General features: G+C 37.3%; 2 protein-coding genes across 2 annotated transcripts in view; one reads left to right on the forward strand and one right to left on the reverse strand.

Annotated features, from left to right (window-relative positions):
* LOC136802082 (prolyl 4-hydroxylase subunit alpha-1-like) overlaps positions 1-13,967 on the forward strand; it is a 136,378-nt gene that overhangs the window by 54,334 nt on the left and 68,077 nt on the right. The gene's annotated exons all lie outside the window — the stretch shown is intronic.
* The window catches only part of LOC136802003 (uncharacterized), a 57,015-nt gene that overhangs the window by 3,894 nt on the left and 39,154 nt on the right, over positions 1-13,967 (reverse strand). Inside the window, exons 14-23 of the mRNA XM_067058730.1 lie at positions 11,085-12,137; positions 10,307-10,507; positions 9,505-9,684; positions 8,898-9,131; positions 7,649-8,692; positions 6,818-7,273; positions 2,723-4,060; positions 2,133-2,387; positions 1,492-1,644; positions 81-155 (exon numbers count right to left, since the gene is read on the reverse strand). Of these exons, the coding sequence (XP_066914831.1) occupies positions 81-155; positions 1,492-1,644; positions 2,133-2,387; positions 2,723-4,060; positions 6,818-7,273; positions 7,649-8,692; positions 8,898-9,131; positions 9,505-9,684; positions 10,307-10,507; positions 11,085-12,137 (4,989 nt within the window). The remainder of the gene's footprint in view (positions 1-80; positions 156-1,491; positions 1,645-2,132; positions 2,388-2,722; positions 4,061-6,817; positions 7,274-7,648; positions 8,693-8,897; positions 9,132-9,504; positions 9,685-10,306; positions 10,508-11,084; positions 12,138-13,967) is intronic.

Here is a 13,967-nt window from a genome sequence, read left to right on the forward strand (position 1 = left end):
CAAAAATTTAAAAGTAAAAATAAAGACGTTAAATCAATCATGTATGATAAGGAAAAGAATCGAATCAGCAATTCGTTTACTTGTCAGTGATTGGTTGACATTGGTCGTATTGTTGCTGGTGGATGGGATGTTACTCTTTTTCCACACTGCTTCACCTGAAAAATGAAGAGAGTTTTAGAAATTTCATTCTCTCCGAGTTATTGTACTAGTAACCCTCAAATTTATAATTTAGACTATATTTTCACTGCTTTAGTATCACGAACCCCCTTTATAAACCAGGGGAACCTCACTCGTGGCTTGTAGACAAAATTGCTTGCAACGAATAGGGCTATCAGTGTTAAAAGTTCTCCCGTCTCAAAATTCTGCATATTTCACCAAAATTTTAAGGATAAGATATTCTAATTTGTTTTGTAAAATCCATTTTCCCCTTAAACTAAAAACATTGTTTTCACTACTTTTTGGACCTACCGGGAGGTCCTTTAATTTGACCGTTGTCCGTTCGTCTGTTACAAGCTTTTCTCGGGATTGGCTCATTAGTTTTTTTTAATTTTTTGCACAATGATTCAAAATGGCAATGCCTGAAAAGTGACGGAGCCCGATTTTTGAAAAAAAATTTTGGGGGGCAAATTTGGGCCAAAAACTACCTAAAAATAAGGTTTTTTGGACTTTGTGCAAAATTGCTTCATTAGTTTTTCCTGATTTTTGGCAGAAAGATAGAGTGCAAGGTACGCTAAAATGTGGCTGAAGTAATTTTTCTCGGAAAATTTTTTTTCGTCGTCAAATACGGATTTTCGAAAATTTGGGCCAAAAACTACCTAAAAATAAGGTTTTTTGGACTTGGTGCAAAATTGCTTCATTAGTTTTTCCTGATTTTTGGCAGAAAGATAGAGTGCAAGGTACCCTAAAATGTGGCTGAAGTAATTTTTCTCGGAAAATTTTTTTTCGTCGTAAAATACGGATTTTCGTTTTTTTGGGGAAATTCCCTTTTACCATTTTCCTGTTAGCAGCTTTTCTCGGGATTGGCTCATTAGTTTTTTTTAATTTTTTGCACAATGATACAAAATAGCAATGCCTAAAAAGTGACGGAGCCCGATTTTGAAAAAAAAATTTGGGGTAAATTTGGGCCAAAAACTACCTAAAAATAAGGTTTTTTGGACTTGGTGCAAAATTGCTTCATTAGTTTTTCCTGATTTTTGTCAGAAAGATAGAGTGCAAGGTACCTTAAAATGTGGCTGAAGTAATTTTTCTCGGAAAATTTTTTTTCGTCATAAAATTTTCAAAAAAGACGACCAAGTTACACAATGATAAAAGAAAATAAATCAGACGTTTTTGCATTGTTCTAAAACTTATTGTGTTTGCTCAATACCAATAGTAAAATGTAGAACGCCTACTTTTATCTGATTTTGAACAACAGGTAGGTCCATTCAGCATGTTGCTTGTTTATATTGATTTATTTTCAGTTTGTGAATCTACAATTTGTAATTTCCTTACCAGGAGATTCTTCACCACCACCGATGATAAGCTGACAAGTCAACCGATCTGTACCCAATTGGTAACCACCAGGACACTGACAAACATAACTACCAGGTGTGTTTAAACAACCATGACTACAACTATGCATGTCCATTGCACACTCGTCTAAATCTATCAGAGGAAGCAATGAAAGGAGGTAAATTTTTGTAAAAATTCGTTCCATAATTTGGTTCATATTATTGAACGTAAAAACTCAGCAATTCAAAGAATAATTAGACTTGGCTATAGTCTGGTAACACTGGTTCTTTTTAAAATGAAGTACACTTTAATAAGTTTCTCTGTACGTTAATTCATTTTAAAGGGACATTAAAGAAGTAAAATGTAAACATTGCGCGAACCACGTGTCATTAAATAGAACAATTAAAATCACGAGTCCAAAACAAACTTGTAAAACAATTGAACAATTAAAATTAGCCATATTTGGTTTGGTTTTTTATTTTGACATGTGACATTTGTTTTGATTTTGTATCCGCTGCATACAGTTTGTTTACAAATTTCACAAGTACTGTTATGTCCCTTTAAAGCCTAACAATGACTATTTTTAAACACGGGCTTAAAAAGTCTTAATTTTCTATAAAATTGAAGTCTTCATTTCTCACCTTGGCATGAGCTTTTATATGCCGTCTTCTTCAATACGTAACCACTTCTGCACTGGCATTGAAAGCCATCAGTCACAAATTTACACGCCTGATCACAACCATGTGCTTTTGGTTCACACTCTCCTTCGTAGAGACAATGTTGGCCGTCCAATGCTAGCTGATAACCGTTCCTACACATACATCTTGGACCTCCGTGTAGGAGGGTGATACAAAAATGCTCACAACCGTATTTTGTTGAACTACACTCAGTGAAATCTGCGAAGGAAAATTTAGGGAAAGTAATTGTTATTGAGTTTGATGTGGCGGGCGAAAGATGAAAACCATATTTTTCTTTTGTATGGTAATAGTAGCCAAGCCAAAATCTGTTACTTTAAACAATTATATTACCAAAAGTTATTGTTCCAAGGTATCGAGATATTATACAGTTCACTCTCGATAATTCGAAATAAAGAAAGTAATTTTTACTGTTTTTTTTCCTTGACAGGGACTAAGTACTAGTTAGGATTATACCTAGAAGGTTTGAATAATAGAAGTTCGAATTAGGGAGAGTCTACCGTAGTCAATGAAACAAAAGAAATATCAGACCATACCTTTATCATCACTCAATGATTTGATCACATTTGAATCCACATCGCTCAGAGGGAAATAGTATCTTTCTGTCGGTTGTGGCAATCGTTCTTGCGTTTTCTCGAACTGGTCCAATACCGCATCTGGTACGTTTCCACGTGTAAAACCAGGACTGTCTATTCCGGAACCTGATCCTGATTCAACTTGATCTTCAACGAATTCGTCATTTTCTTTTGACGGCTGATTTGAATTGTCCATTGTTTTCTTACTCAATTTAACATTAATGCTGGGTTTGTCTGTCATACTAGAATTTCTAAAAGTTGAATTTGTTAGTGGTACAGTATAGTTATGTTTAATGAAATCAACACTGATGATGTCAACTTTTGGTGGCTTCGTTCGGACCACGAATGCAATGACCGGGTTTAGAAAGAAATTTGGAGCAGGAAACGTCTGGCACGTTTGACGACTAAAGCATTGAAGTGTGTAGCAACGTCTCCCGACCATGTAAGCGACGTCGCACAGTTTATCTAGACAGCAGTATTTGACACACGACGGTATATCATCGACATCAGAAAGTTCACCGTGGTCGGTAAAAATGCCGGCTTTCATTCCGGCAACGAAACGGTGGTCGGTTAGAGTTCCGTTAGAGCGGCATGTTTCAGTTTTATTGACAGTTGATTCTGGCGTTATTGAGGAAATGTCAATACTGACGTTTTTAGGTATTTCTGTTGTCGTTGTTAGGGGTGTGGTTGCTAAGTTGGTCGTTGCAAGGGTCGTTGTCACGGTACTTGTTGTAGTTGTTGGAGTAGAAGTGGTCGTTGTCGTTGTTTGTAGGGTCGTATCTGGGATGATTTCAGGCCGTTGAGTGTTTAGGAAAGCAGCTCCTTTAAAGGCGTTTTGTTCTGACGGGAAAAGCGACCAACCGTTTCTAACGACGTAACCGAGGCTTTTTGACGGCGTCGAAATGCGCGCTTGACATATATTTTGATTCAAACACAGTACAGCGTAACACGTCTTGCCTTCCGTATACGCAACAGTACAATCGGGAACACGACAACATTCGCTAACACATTCTTGTATTGTAGAGACATTACCAAGAATTTTGGATGGTCCCGATTGAATACCCCCGTTCAATTCAACACCGGCCAATATGAATGATGGAGAACACCATGAAGTTACCCCGTTTTGTGGTCGTAAAACCGGGGGTATGGTATCACTGATAGGTTTCTGTAGTTTTCCATTGTCGGTTAAGGACTCTTGTAAGAGAACTGGGACGGGCAGTGTTGGTGATATCTTAGGATTTAGTGGAAGTGCAGTGGACGTTGATGACGTGTGAGAATCTTCATCTTCCGTTTCGTCATCTGAGGTAAAAGGGAAGAAATTGTGGATGAAAATGAATCAAAGCTGTTTTACCCATTACGTATTTTCAAAAGAAGCCTCAAAAGAAGCGTGCACCATAAAAAGAAGCCCCCGTAACAGTGCACGAAAGCATCAAATACCCCCGTAACAGTACGCGCAACATCAAAAGAAGCCCCCGTAATAGTGCGAGAAAGCATCAAATACCCCTGTAACAGTGCGCGCAACATCAAAAGAAGCCCCCGTTAACAGTGCGCGAAAACATCAAAAATTTATTTTATTTATTTGTTCTTTATTTAACGTTGGTAATAAAAAAAAAATAGTTACAAGTACTAATTAAATCCAACATGACATTCGAATATTTACTATATAGTAAATAATATTTTAAAATTTAAAAATACTAGAATATAGAACAGAGTTTGCATGAACAATAGATTTTGGCCTTGATAATTTTTCTTTTAAATTCAGCCAAAGATTCAATAGTTTTGAATTCTAACGGTAGTCTATTCCAGGCTTGGCCAGCTCGGAAATTAAAGGAATTCAAGCAAACTGTGTTCCTGGGAAGTGGAAGTCTAATTTGAGCGCCTCTTCGAAGACGAGGACGTTCGTTAGAATTGTCGTCCCCGTTTTCATTTACATCTTCATCCGTATCTAAATGACTTTGGATGAATTCAAATTGGTCCCAGCCTAATTTATTGCCGATTTTATTGACGCTTTTATAAACTTCCACAAGCATAAACTGGAGATTTTTAGTATGGATTGACTCACATTTAGCTTTCTTCAAAAGTTCATCATAGTTAAGATTGATAGAATTTTGCTTAGCCTTGAGGGCCCGACAATGAGTTTCGTTAAGAAGGTTGTGAGCCAATTTACTACAAAACAATCCAGATGAGAGGACAATATCTAAAAGCAGATAAAATAAAACTATTAAATAATAAATCTGCTTGCTCTTGGTTTAAATATGCTTAATTCTAAAAAGTTTTGGGTCTTCTGTGCAGCTTTTTTGCAGATGTCCTGTACGTGATTATAAAAAGTGAGGCCACTGTCGATAGTTACTCCAAGCAGTTTCACGCTCTCGGAAGACTCTAATGTAATATTTCCAACATTGAAAACTATATTTGCATTCTTTGTGCCTGGAAACAACACCTGAAACTTCTCTGGATTTGCAACAAGGGAGTTGTGTTTAAACCAAGCTAGAATGATTTCTAGGTCTAGAATTAAAGCTTCGAGGGCCTCATCTAGAGACGAAGCACTTTTGTGCAGAGTATCGTCATCAGCGAAGTTACAGAGGTCGTCTTCATTAACAAAGAAAAACAAATCATTGATAAAAAACATTGAAAAAATAGGTCCTAAAATAGATCCCTGAGGCACACCAAATAGCAAAGGTAGCCAATTACTGAACGATGAACCAACTCTGACCCTATGCTTTCTGTTTTTTAAATAACTTTGCATAAAAGCTAGGCTTCTACAATCCAATCCATATGCATAAAGTTTTGCGATCAGAAGATCATGAGGCAAACAGTCAAAGGCTTTAGACAGATCCATCAGAATTGCTCCAATCTTTTTTGATTTGGACAGTGAATTCTGCCATTTTCGTAACATATTTAGTAAAGCACTCTGCGTGCTATACTGTTTACGAAAACCACAGAGTCCGTTAGAGAAAAATGATTCAAAGAAGGTGTTGAGTTGATTTGAAATAAGTTTTTTTTCAAAGATTTTAGCCAGAGATGGGAGGAGACTGACGGGCCTGTAATTATCCTTGTCATGTTTGCTGTTTTTCTTATGGACTGGAATTATATCAGCAAGCTTCAAGCTGTCAGGAAAGTTTTGAGATTGAAGAGAGTTATTGAAGCATGATGTCAAAGTTGGAGCACAAACAAATTTGGCTAACTTTATGATTTTAGTAGGAATGCTACCACTGACTGACTTGGATTCATTCAGATGATTTAAGGCTTTAAGCATATCTGAATTTGTCACAGGTGAGAGCTCAAATTTATCAACATCACGCCTTTTTTCAAGAATTTTGATTATACTTGGATGATCAGCATATTTATTTATGGCGGAATTGACACTATCAGAGCCTTCACCTGTAACATTGTTCCAACTTGGAACGTCCAATCTGTCAGTAACAGTATTGTAATGATCGTTGAAAGTTTCAGCAATATCCAAGTCATTAGATAAAATACTTCCATTTTCAACGAGCTGAATTCTTTCCCCCGCAATATTGACCTTATTTGAGAACAAAGGTTTAAAGGTGTCCCAAAATCCCTTGGGAGATTGTTTTGGGTCATTTTTGAGGAAGAAAGATTTCTTAGCTTTCCTATTTTTATTAACAACAAAGTTTCTCTGACGATTATAACGAGCAACATCCTCAGGATTCTTTGTTTTATTAGCAGTGCGTTTAAGTTGGGAACGGAGCATAATAGCTTTCCTGAGATCCTTAGTTACATGTTGCTTATTATTAGCGCGCCTATTCAAGCCTATTCAACATTTTAAACCTTTTGATTTGAACAATCTCTTTCACTTTGGATGTTTTTACGCCTCAGAGACACTCCCAAGTCAATAATTTAGAATAAAATGTAGAGTTTTAACTCAACATTCAGTGTTTTAATCATTCTAATGACAACAGCATTCAATGTTCGCTTTTGTCCGAGCCTTTCTGATGAGTCTTCGAAATACGTGTATGGGCAAATAGAATAGAAAAATGAAAGCTTTGACAGGCACTTTTAAATGATTATTTCGCTTAAAGATTAGTAATATACCTTCGTCATTATCCTCCTCTGTCTCGATTGCCTCCATTTCTTTAACCTTGTCTCGATATGCCAATTTCAATGTGAAACTTTCTGTTTGCGCCTTTCTTGGCTTGCAAAGTTCCGCACTCTTGCATGTCAATAAGAAACAACCGTTCTTCATCATCACTGCTACGTCACATCTGTCAGACTGACAACACATTGCTTTACAGACACTCATTGACGTCACAGTGCCTTTATTGGTGAAATTCCCTGCTTTTAAACCACCCACGAAGGTAGTTTTGGACAATGTCTTTTTGAAAATACATTTCTTTGGTGTCTTCTTTTTATGTTTGAATGGGTTTAATGTATCTTCTAACGCCAATTTGAGGTCTTTCATGTTTTTCAAAGAGTCGGGTGTAACGCCTGGTTCGTTGGTGGTCCATGGGCGTGTTGGTGGTAGAACAACATTGTCGCCCAGTTGTGGAACTATGGAAAGAGGAGTGGTTTGAGTTTTACTTAGTAATAGTGTACTAAAAAATTTACCTGAAAATTGGCAAAATTGAATTACTTTCGCAAGAAATTATTGCGAGCCTAGAATGGTAAGTTTCAGTTGTCAGTTTCTACCAAGTTGGGAGAAATTGCACTTCTTATGTGTTACACACTTCGAATCAATTTTGCTCCATTGTCCCAAGGACAAAAGTGAGATTTCACTTTTATTGGTAGAAAGAAAAATGGGGTGGAGACACGAGAAAGCGTGTTGTGTTGGTGGAATGGTACATGTTGCATTGCACCAACACGAAAAAAAACTTTTTGTGTCCCCAAGCCTTTAGTCCTAAACAAATGAAAAAATGCGTTCCTTACTTTTCGGACCATCTGGTCTTATGATCATACCAATGACAGGCGAAACTGACCCAAGTCCTTTGGGAACAACCGAGCACAACTCTGTTGTATAACATTCCACCAAGTAACATCTAGAAGACACCACATACGCAAGATCGCAAGTAGTGTGTGCGCAACAGAGCTCCATACAAACTTGTACGTTTGGTGTGATGCCACGATCTAGGAAATTACCAGCACCGAGTCCTCCTTTGAGGTCTGTGTATTCGTAAACGTTACCGAACTTGCATCTGTTTTGTTGTAAAGATAATGGTTTTGTGACTGTTTTGGTGCTCAGTGTTGTGAATGTTGTTGGTTGTATCGTAGTTGTTGTTGTACTGGTCGTTGTGGTGGTCGGTGGAGTTGTTGTAGTCGTCGTTGTTGTAGACGGTTTGAACGTCTTGATCTTGATTGTCATTTTTCGGCTCGTTGGCGTCGGTCGTCTAGTCACGGGGACGGTCACAGGTGCCGGAGTCATTAGGAAACGCATTTCATCGAATTTCTTGATGTAGTTTAACACTTCGTCTTTAGATAAAGCTGATGAGAATATATACACATCGTCCATGATTCCATGTAAAGGATGGCCGCCCTCATGTACTCCGAATCCCGCCTTCACGCCCCAATCGGTTGAAAATTGACCGCGTGTGACACCTATTGATTGTATGCCACCGTTGACGTAAACCTTTGCTTCCCCGACGTCTCCATCAGCCGTGGCTGTAATCTGAAACCACTTATTACGTGTTAATATAGGTCCTGTACGTAGCTGGAACGATTTTTCATGTCCGTCAATAACGTAAAGCCAACTAATCTTCCCCTCAATGACGGTTAGACGGAACCCGTTTCGTTCGTTCTGTCCCATCGTTGCAAACAACGTATTCCGTCCTGCCACGTCTTGTAGTTTAACCCATAATGCAACAGTAATGGCTTTAAGAGGTTTGGGTTTGAACGTCTGACTATCCAATAGGATTGCACCACCGAAGAATGAGACACCGTTACCACGGATACCGCCGGCTGGTGAAACGCTGGCACCTGAAAATACAATGAAAATGTTTTTGAAAATTTGGATCAATTTTTATTGGTGTGATTCTTTTAGCAGTTTTTCACCTGAGCACTTTTTATTCATTTGAGCGTAACTTTGAATCAATTTGAAAAATTCGCCCCTTCGACTCATAGCTGTTAAAATTGTTATGTCTGGGAAATGTTGGCAGATTGAATCTCGTGAATATGTATTTACCTTCAAGTAATTTCCCATTGTTGTTAAAACTCGATTCATCAATAACCAGATCTTCATCAAGTTTTTCAAAAGTGTAATGCAGGACCATATCAGGCCTCTTTCCGCTCATGCTTGGATACTTTGCGTGGTTGCTTACTGGTGGTCCGTTTCGTGTTGGTCCATTCGCTGAGTGAGGTTCTTCAGTTGAGATACGTGGTTTTGGGCGAGTATGTGTTGGTGGTCTTGTGGTCGGATCTGATTAATTGTATTGAAAATTTTAGATTTGAATAATATGACCGAGAAAACATACAATGTGCAATCAAATCTAGCTTTTCCAATCTCTGCCATGAAGAAATTTCCTACAAATGCTACACCAGTCAAAACTTTTAAGTTCCAAGGTCGTAATTAACATTTGCAAGAAGAATTTGATTTAGAACATCCTGAGGAAATTCAAAAAGATTTTGCTTTCAAGTTGATTTTCTTCACTTATCATTTGATGATTATTTTCATAAGGTTCCATTTATATCCAAAAGAGTCTCATCTTTGAATAAAAGTTGAGATAGTCATATCACCCTTTTTCTTTTACAAAACAGTCAGTTCTTAAAGGGATAAAAGAATGAGGACTTACTTAAATGGTAGCCATCTCTAGCCACATATGCGATATGGGCGTGGCCATTGGGTGTGGTCTGGCAGTCATCCAGACTGTAGCAGTGTATGGTGAAACACTTCTGTCTCAACAGCATGACTAAATCGCAATCCGGTTCATTGCAACAATGATTGACACATGTTTTCAGATCTGGCACAATACCTACATGGAAAAATAAAGAAAATATGGTAGTTTGTTCCTGTCGTCGCAAGGTTTTGTTATTTCTTACACGTATCAACCCTAAAGCAAATATCCACAAAGAAATTGACTAAATCACAATCTTGCTCATCACAACAATAATTGATACATGTTTTCACGATACCTAAAAAAGATTATTTTCTCTTTATCCAATGTGTCTCTGTTATTCAATAAAGCTAGTTTTACTTCTTTATACACCTCCTCCTCACAGACCCGGGAGGATTTTTTCAGCCAGTGGGGATAAAAATTACGGAGTGAAACTCGATGGGGATTTGTATTTCGATATTTTTTATGAACGGGGATTTCAATTCTTTTGTTTTCAAGACAGAAAATCCAGCGGGGATGGGAGAAAAGCATCATAGTTTACAGTGAGGATTGGTTTATTTGTTTATTTTAAGTGGGGACAAAAATGAGAGGATAATTTTCCACCGGGGACGATATACTGGACAATTTTTCCAGTGGAAAGGGTTCCCAGTGGGTCTGTGGGAAGGGTTCCCAGTGGGTCTGTGGGAAGGGGGTGTCTTTATGAATTCGAAAGGTAAGGTAGCCTTTAGCCTTTAACTATCAAAACGAACAAAGAAATTACCTTTATCAGTGAATTTGCCAGAAGTCCATCCTCCTTTCAAAGCCACTCCATAGTACACGTTACTTTGCAAACAACGTCGAAGCTGATTGGTTGGTGCAGCAGTGCTGGTGGTGGTGGTGGTGGTTGATGTGGTAAGATGGTGAATAAGGCTGACGTCACCTCCATTTTCATTTGATGTGTCTAATTGGTTTGGTGTCTCATCTGAAAAGGTATTGAAAATTGATAGTTGAATGTGTTTGTGCGACAAGGGCCGCTAGAAACTTTTATGTTAATATCTTAATTGCTAACGGAGATGACGTGGGAACTTAAAGATATGTTCTTATTCTCTTTTTAACATAGGTCTGAATTCTCTTCCCTTTTCTTTAGTTTGTGTTTAGACCACGGTCGAAAAAATATCATATGGCTATCTCATTATTATAGATGTTAGACGTCAATCATCACATGAAGCTTGTGCTTTATAAGTGCAGTGTTGATATTGGTGTATTTGTAATTGTCTTAAAAGAATCGCACCGGCGATGGTTAAACTCTCCAGACCGTGCTCTAAAAATTTGAAATATAGGCAACTCTCTCTCTGATCCTAATTTTCCTTATTCGAATCTCTCTGTAATTCAAGTTAAAACATTGGTCCGCTCAGCTTGAAAGTCGCATAAAAAAACCCTCCGTACTTCTTATTCGACGAAAATTCTTGTTCCCTTGAAAATCGAATTAGAGAGAGTCAACTGTTGTTTTTTTGAAACCTTTGAAGACAAATATGGTATTTATTTAAATTACAGGGTACCTTTAATGTAAACGGATTCACCATTTCTATTCACGAACGCCACATGAACCAATGAACGGCCAACTTTGACCGGTTGGCATAACGACGGAAAATGACAAACGACAGTAAAACAGCGTCGTTTCTTCATGTACGCTATATGACATTCTTTTGACGCACAGCATCTTTCGACACATTCGTCTAAAGACGTCACGTCACCGACGTCGGTAAAAACGCCGGACGTTTCGCTGCCACGTAAGTCGGTATTATGAAATGCAATCTGCTTACGACAATTATCCCGAGTAGTGTCGGTGTCATCTTCGTGAAAAGCGACTTTTGAATGTCGGTTCCCGACTTCTGTTTTACGGTTTTTATCGGTCGATAATCGTTGCAAGTCGGCAGCATTTTCCATCGGGATCGGATAATCACCGCCAACGTTACAAAGCTCCGATAGATCTTTGACATCGTTGAATGAGAGTGCTTTCTCAAAGAAATAGAACTCGTCAACGAGGCCTGGTAACGAACCGTCTCGACCAATCGAAATCTTCCCATTGAATTGTGATGACATTTTACCATTCCCTTGTACTTCTTTGATGAATTGTGAATCTATATACAACCTTGCGAAGCCTTTTGCGGGGTCATAAGTAGCAGCCACGTGTGACCAAAGCCCTACAGGCATAGTCGATTTCTGTACAGTCTCCAAATGAAAAACAACTTCCCCTGTCTCATCCACGTGGCTCCAATGTAGTCTACCATCTTTAATTTCGAGTGCCAAAACAGCACCTGAGCCATCCAAGGTCTTACTGTCTACGTTAAAAAGCGATAAATCTCTTTTCTCGTTTCTTACTTTCACCCACATGGCTATAGTTATGGCATCAATACCTCTATTTGATAGAGTTTGACCACGGATAATAAGCTCTCCACCGTTTAAATCAAGGGCAGCGCCACATTTTGCGTCTTGCTTGGTCACACGTGCTCCATTCATTAACAAAGCATTGATATGATTGCCACTATCATCTGCCACATTGTTTAGTTCATGTTGCTCGAACCCGTAGTGAATCAATGATCCACTTGTTGCTAAAATATTAAAAATTGAAAAGAAAGATGAGATGGATTGAAAAGTTGTTCAAAGTATTGAGTGAAAGAAATAGCTAATGTTTTCACGCCAACCGTTAAAAAGAGTACAATATATCTTGTATCTGCGCTTTTTTCCTACACAAAAAGTGCATTTTTTGGATTACTGATAAACCAGTTATCAGACATTTGCTCGAAATATGGAAATATTCTACTTGTTCCGGATTTTCTCGCATCTGTCCGGTAACTATTACATCTTGTTTGATAGAGGCCACGCTCACGTATTTCACTCCATCTTCTACGCTGAAACTAAGTAAAGATATTGGCTAAAAGTTTTTCGTCGATTCTAACCATCCATTAGAATGTCTTTTCTTTGTTTCGGAATAGAATTGAGCAGTAATGTGTGGACCGAAATGATACAAAAATGTGAAAGGAATGGATTTCCATGTTGACTGAGCTAATACTTTCTTTAACTCATTGGTGAAGAAGTGCTACTTGAAGACCAGTATAATCAGGGTCGATAGAGATGTACTGTTCTACATGTTACAAAAAATGTCAATATTTCCACGGCAACACTTACATGTTTCCTATCAACGATACAATTCAAACTATTTCCAATAAAGTTTTGTTGATAAGCAAGAAAATTCAAGAAAGCGTAACAGCGTAAAAAGCCGGTGAAAGGCTTCTTACAATGTTATGCTTTCTAGAAAAATCTCAAACCTTATTTTTCAAAGATAGAAAAAGTTCAATTATGCCAGGTTTTGGAGACCTTTTTCGTTAGCAAGAGTCTCCCAGAAAGCGTAACAGCGTAAAAAGCCGGTGAAAGGCTTCTTACAATGTTATGCTTTCTATAAAAATCTTCAATTCATTATATCTCACAAGTGTAGAAAAAAAACTTACACGTTTTCTTTTGTAAGAACAAACTATATGAGAACAAGTTAAGATTATTTTAAGGGCTCTGACCATAGTGAATTTTTCATAATTGCCGTGTTTAAAATGTGTTTTCTGACTGATGTAACCAACAAAACTATGGCATGTTATACATTTTCTGTTAGACAAACTATTCCTGAATCTGAAAATTCAAAAATTGCATTGAAAAAATTTGATGAAGAAGAAAATGAAGACTTTTGCGAGGAAGAGTATTTCAACTTTGAAGAGCTTAGTTTCGGCGAAGAAAAAACATTTTGAAAATTTTTTCGCAGTACATGGTGTATCTTTTACCGAACAATAAAAATTTTTGCGGAAAATTTTTGTAAATGCTTCTTTGTCTCGAAATCTTCAAAATAGTGGTTTTTCATCAATTTTTCATCTGGATTTTGCTTAAAAAAAACGACATAACTTTTGACACATCTTTTTAGAAAAATTTTCCGCAAAATTTAAAATAGTTCAATTCTTTGCAGACAGTGTAAAGGAATTTTGAAACAAAAAATTTAATTACCCATTAAAACTAAGCACTTTTTGTAAAAGAGGGTGATGCAACATATTATTAACATCTTTTTAAAGTTCATAACGTCATTTTTGCAATTAAATTCTTAATTACTCTTAAGGGATTCGATTAAAAAGCAATTTATAAAGGCAATTCTTTGTTAAAAGTGTTAAGGAACCTGAAATATAACTTTTATGTTCAAATACCAAAATTAATTTTTGGACTATGGTCAGAGCCCTTAAGGCTTTGCGGACTCTAAAACACCCAATTTCTTAAGGAAATCGGACCAAAAATATACTCACATGGCGAAAATAAGGCATTTTTAGGCTTAAAACTCAAAAAGTTATAAATATCCGAAGGCTTCAAAAATTTTGTATGTTCTTATATAAAAAACGTATATTGGTTCC

Source organism: Clytia hemisphaerica, unplaced genomic scaffold (assembly GCF_902728285.1).
Source record: "Clytia hemisphaerica strain Z4C2 unplaced genomic scaffold, Clytia hemisphaerica genome assembly, whole genome shotgun sequence".
In the NCBI taxonomy this organism is placed as follows: Eukaryota; Metazoa; Cnidaria; class Hydrozoa; order Leptothecata; family Clytiidae; genus Clytia; species Clytia hemisphaerica.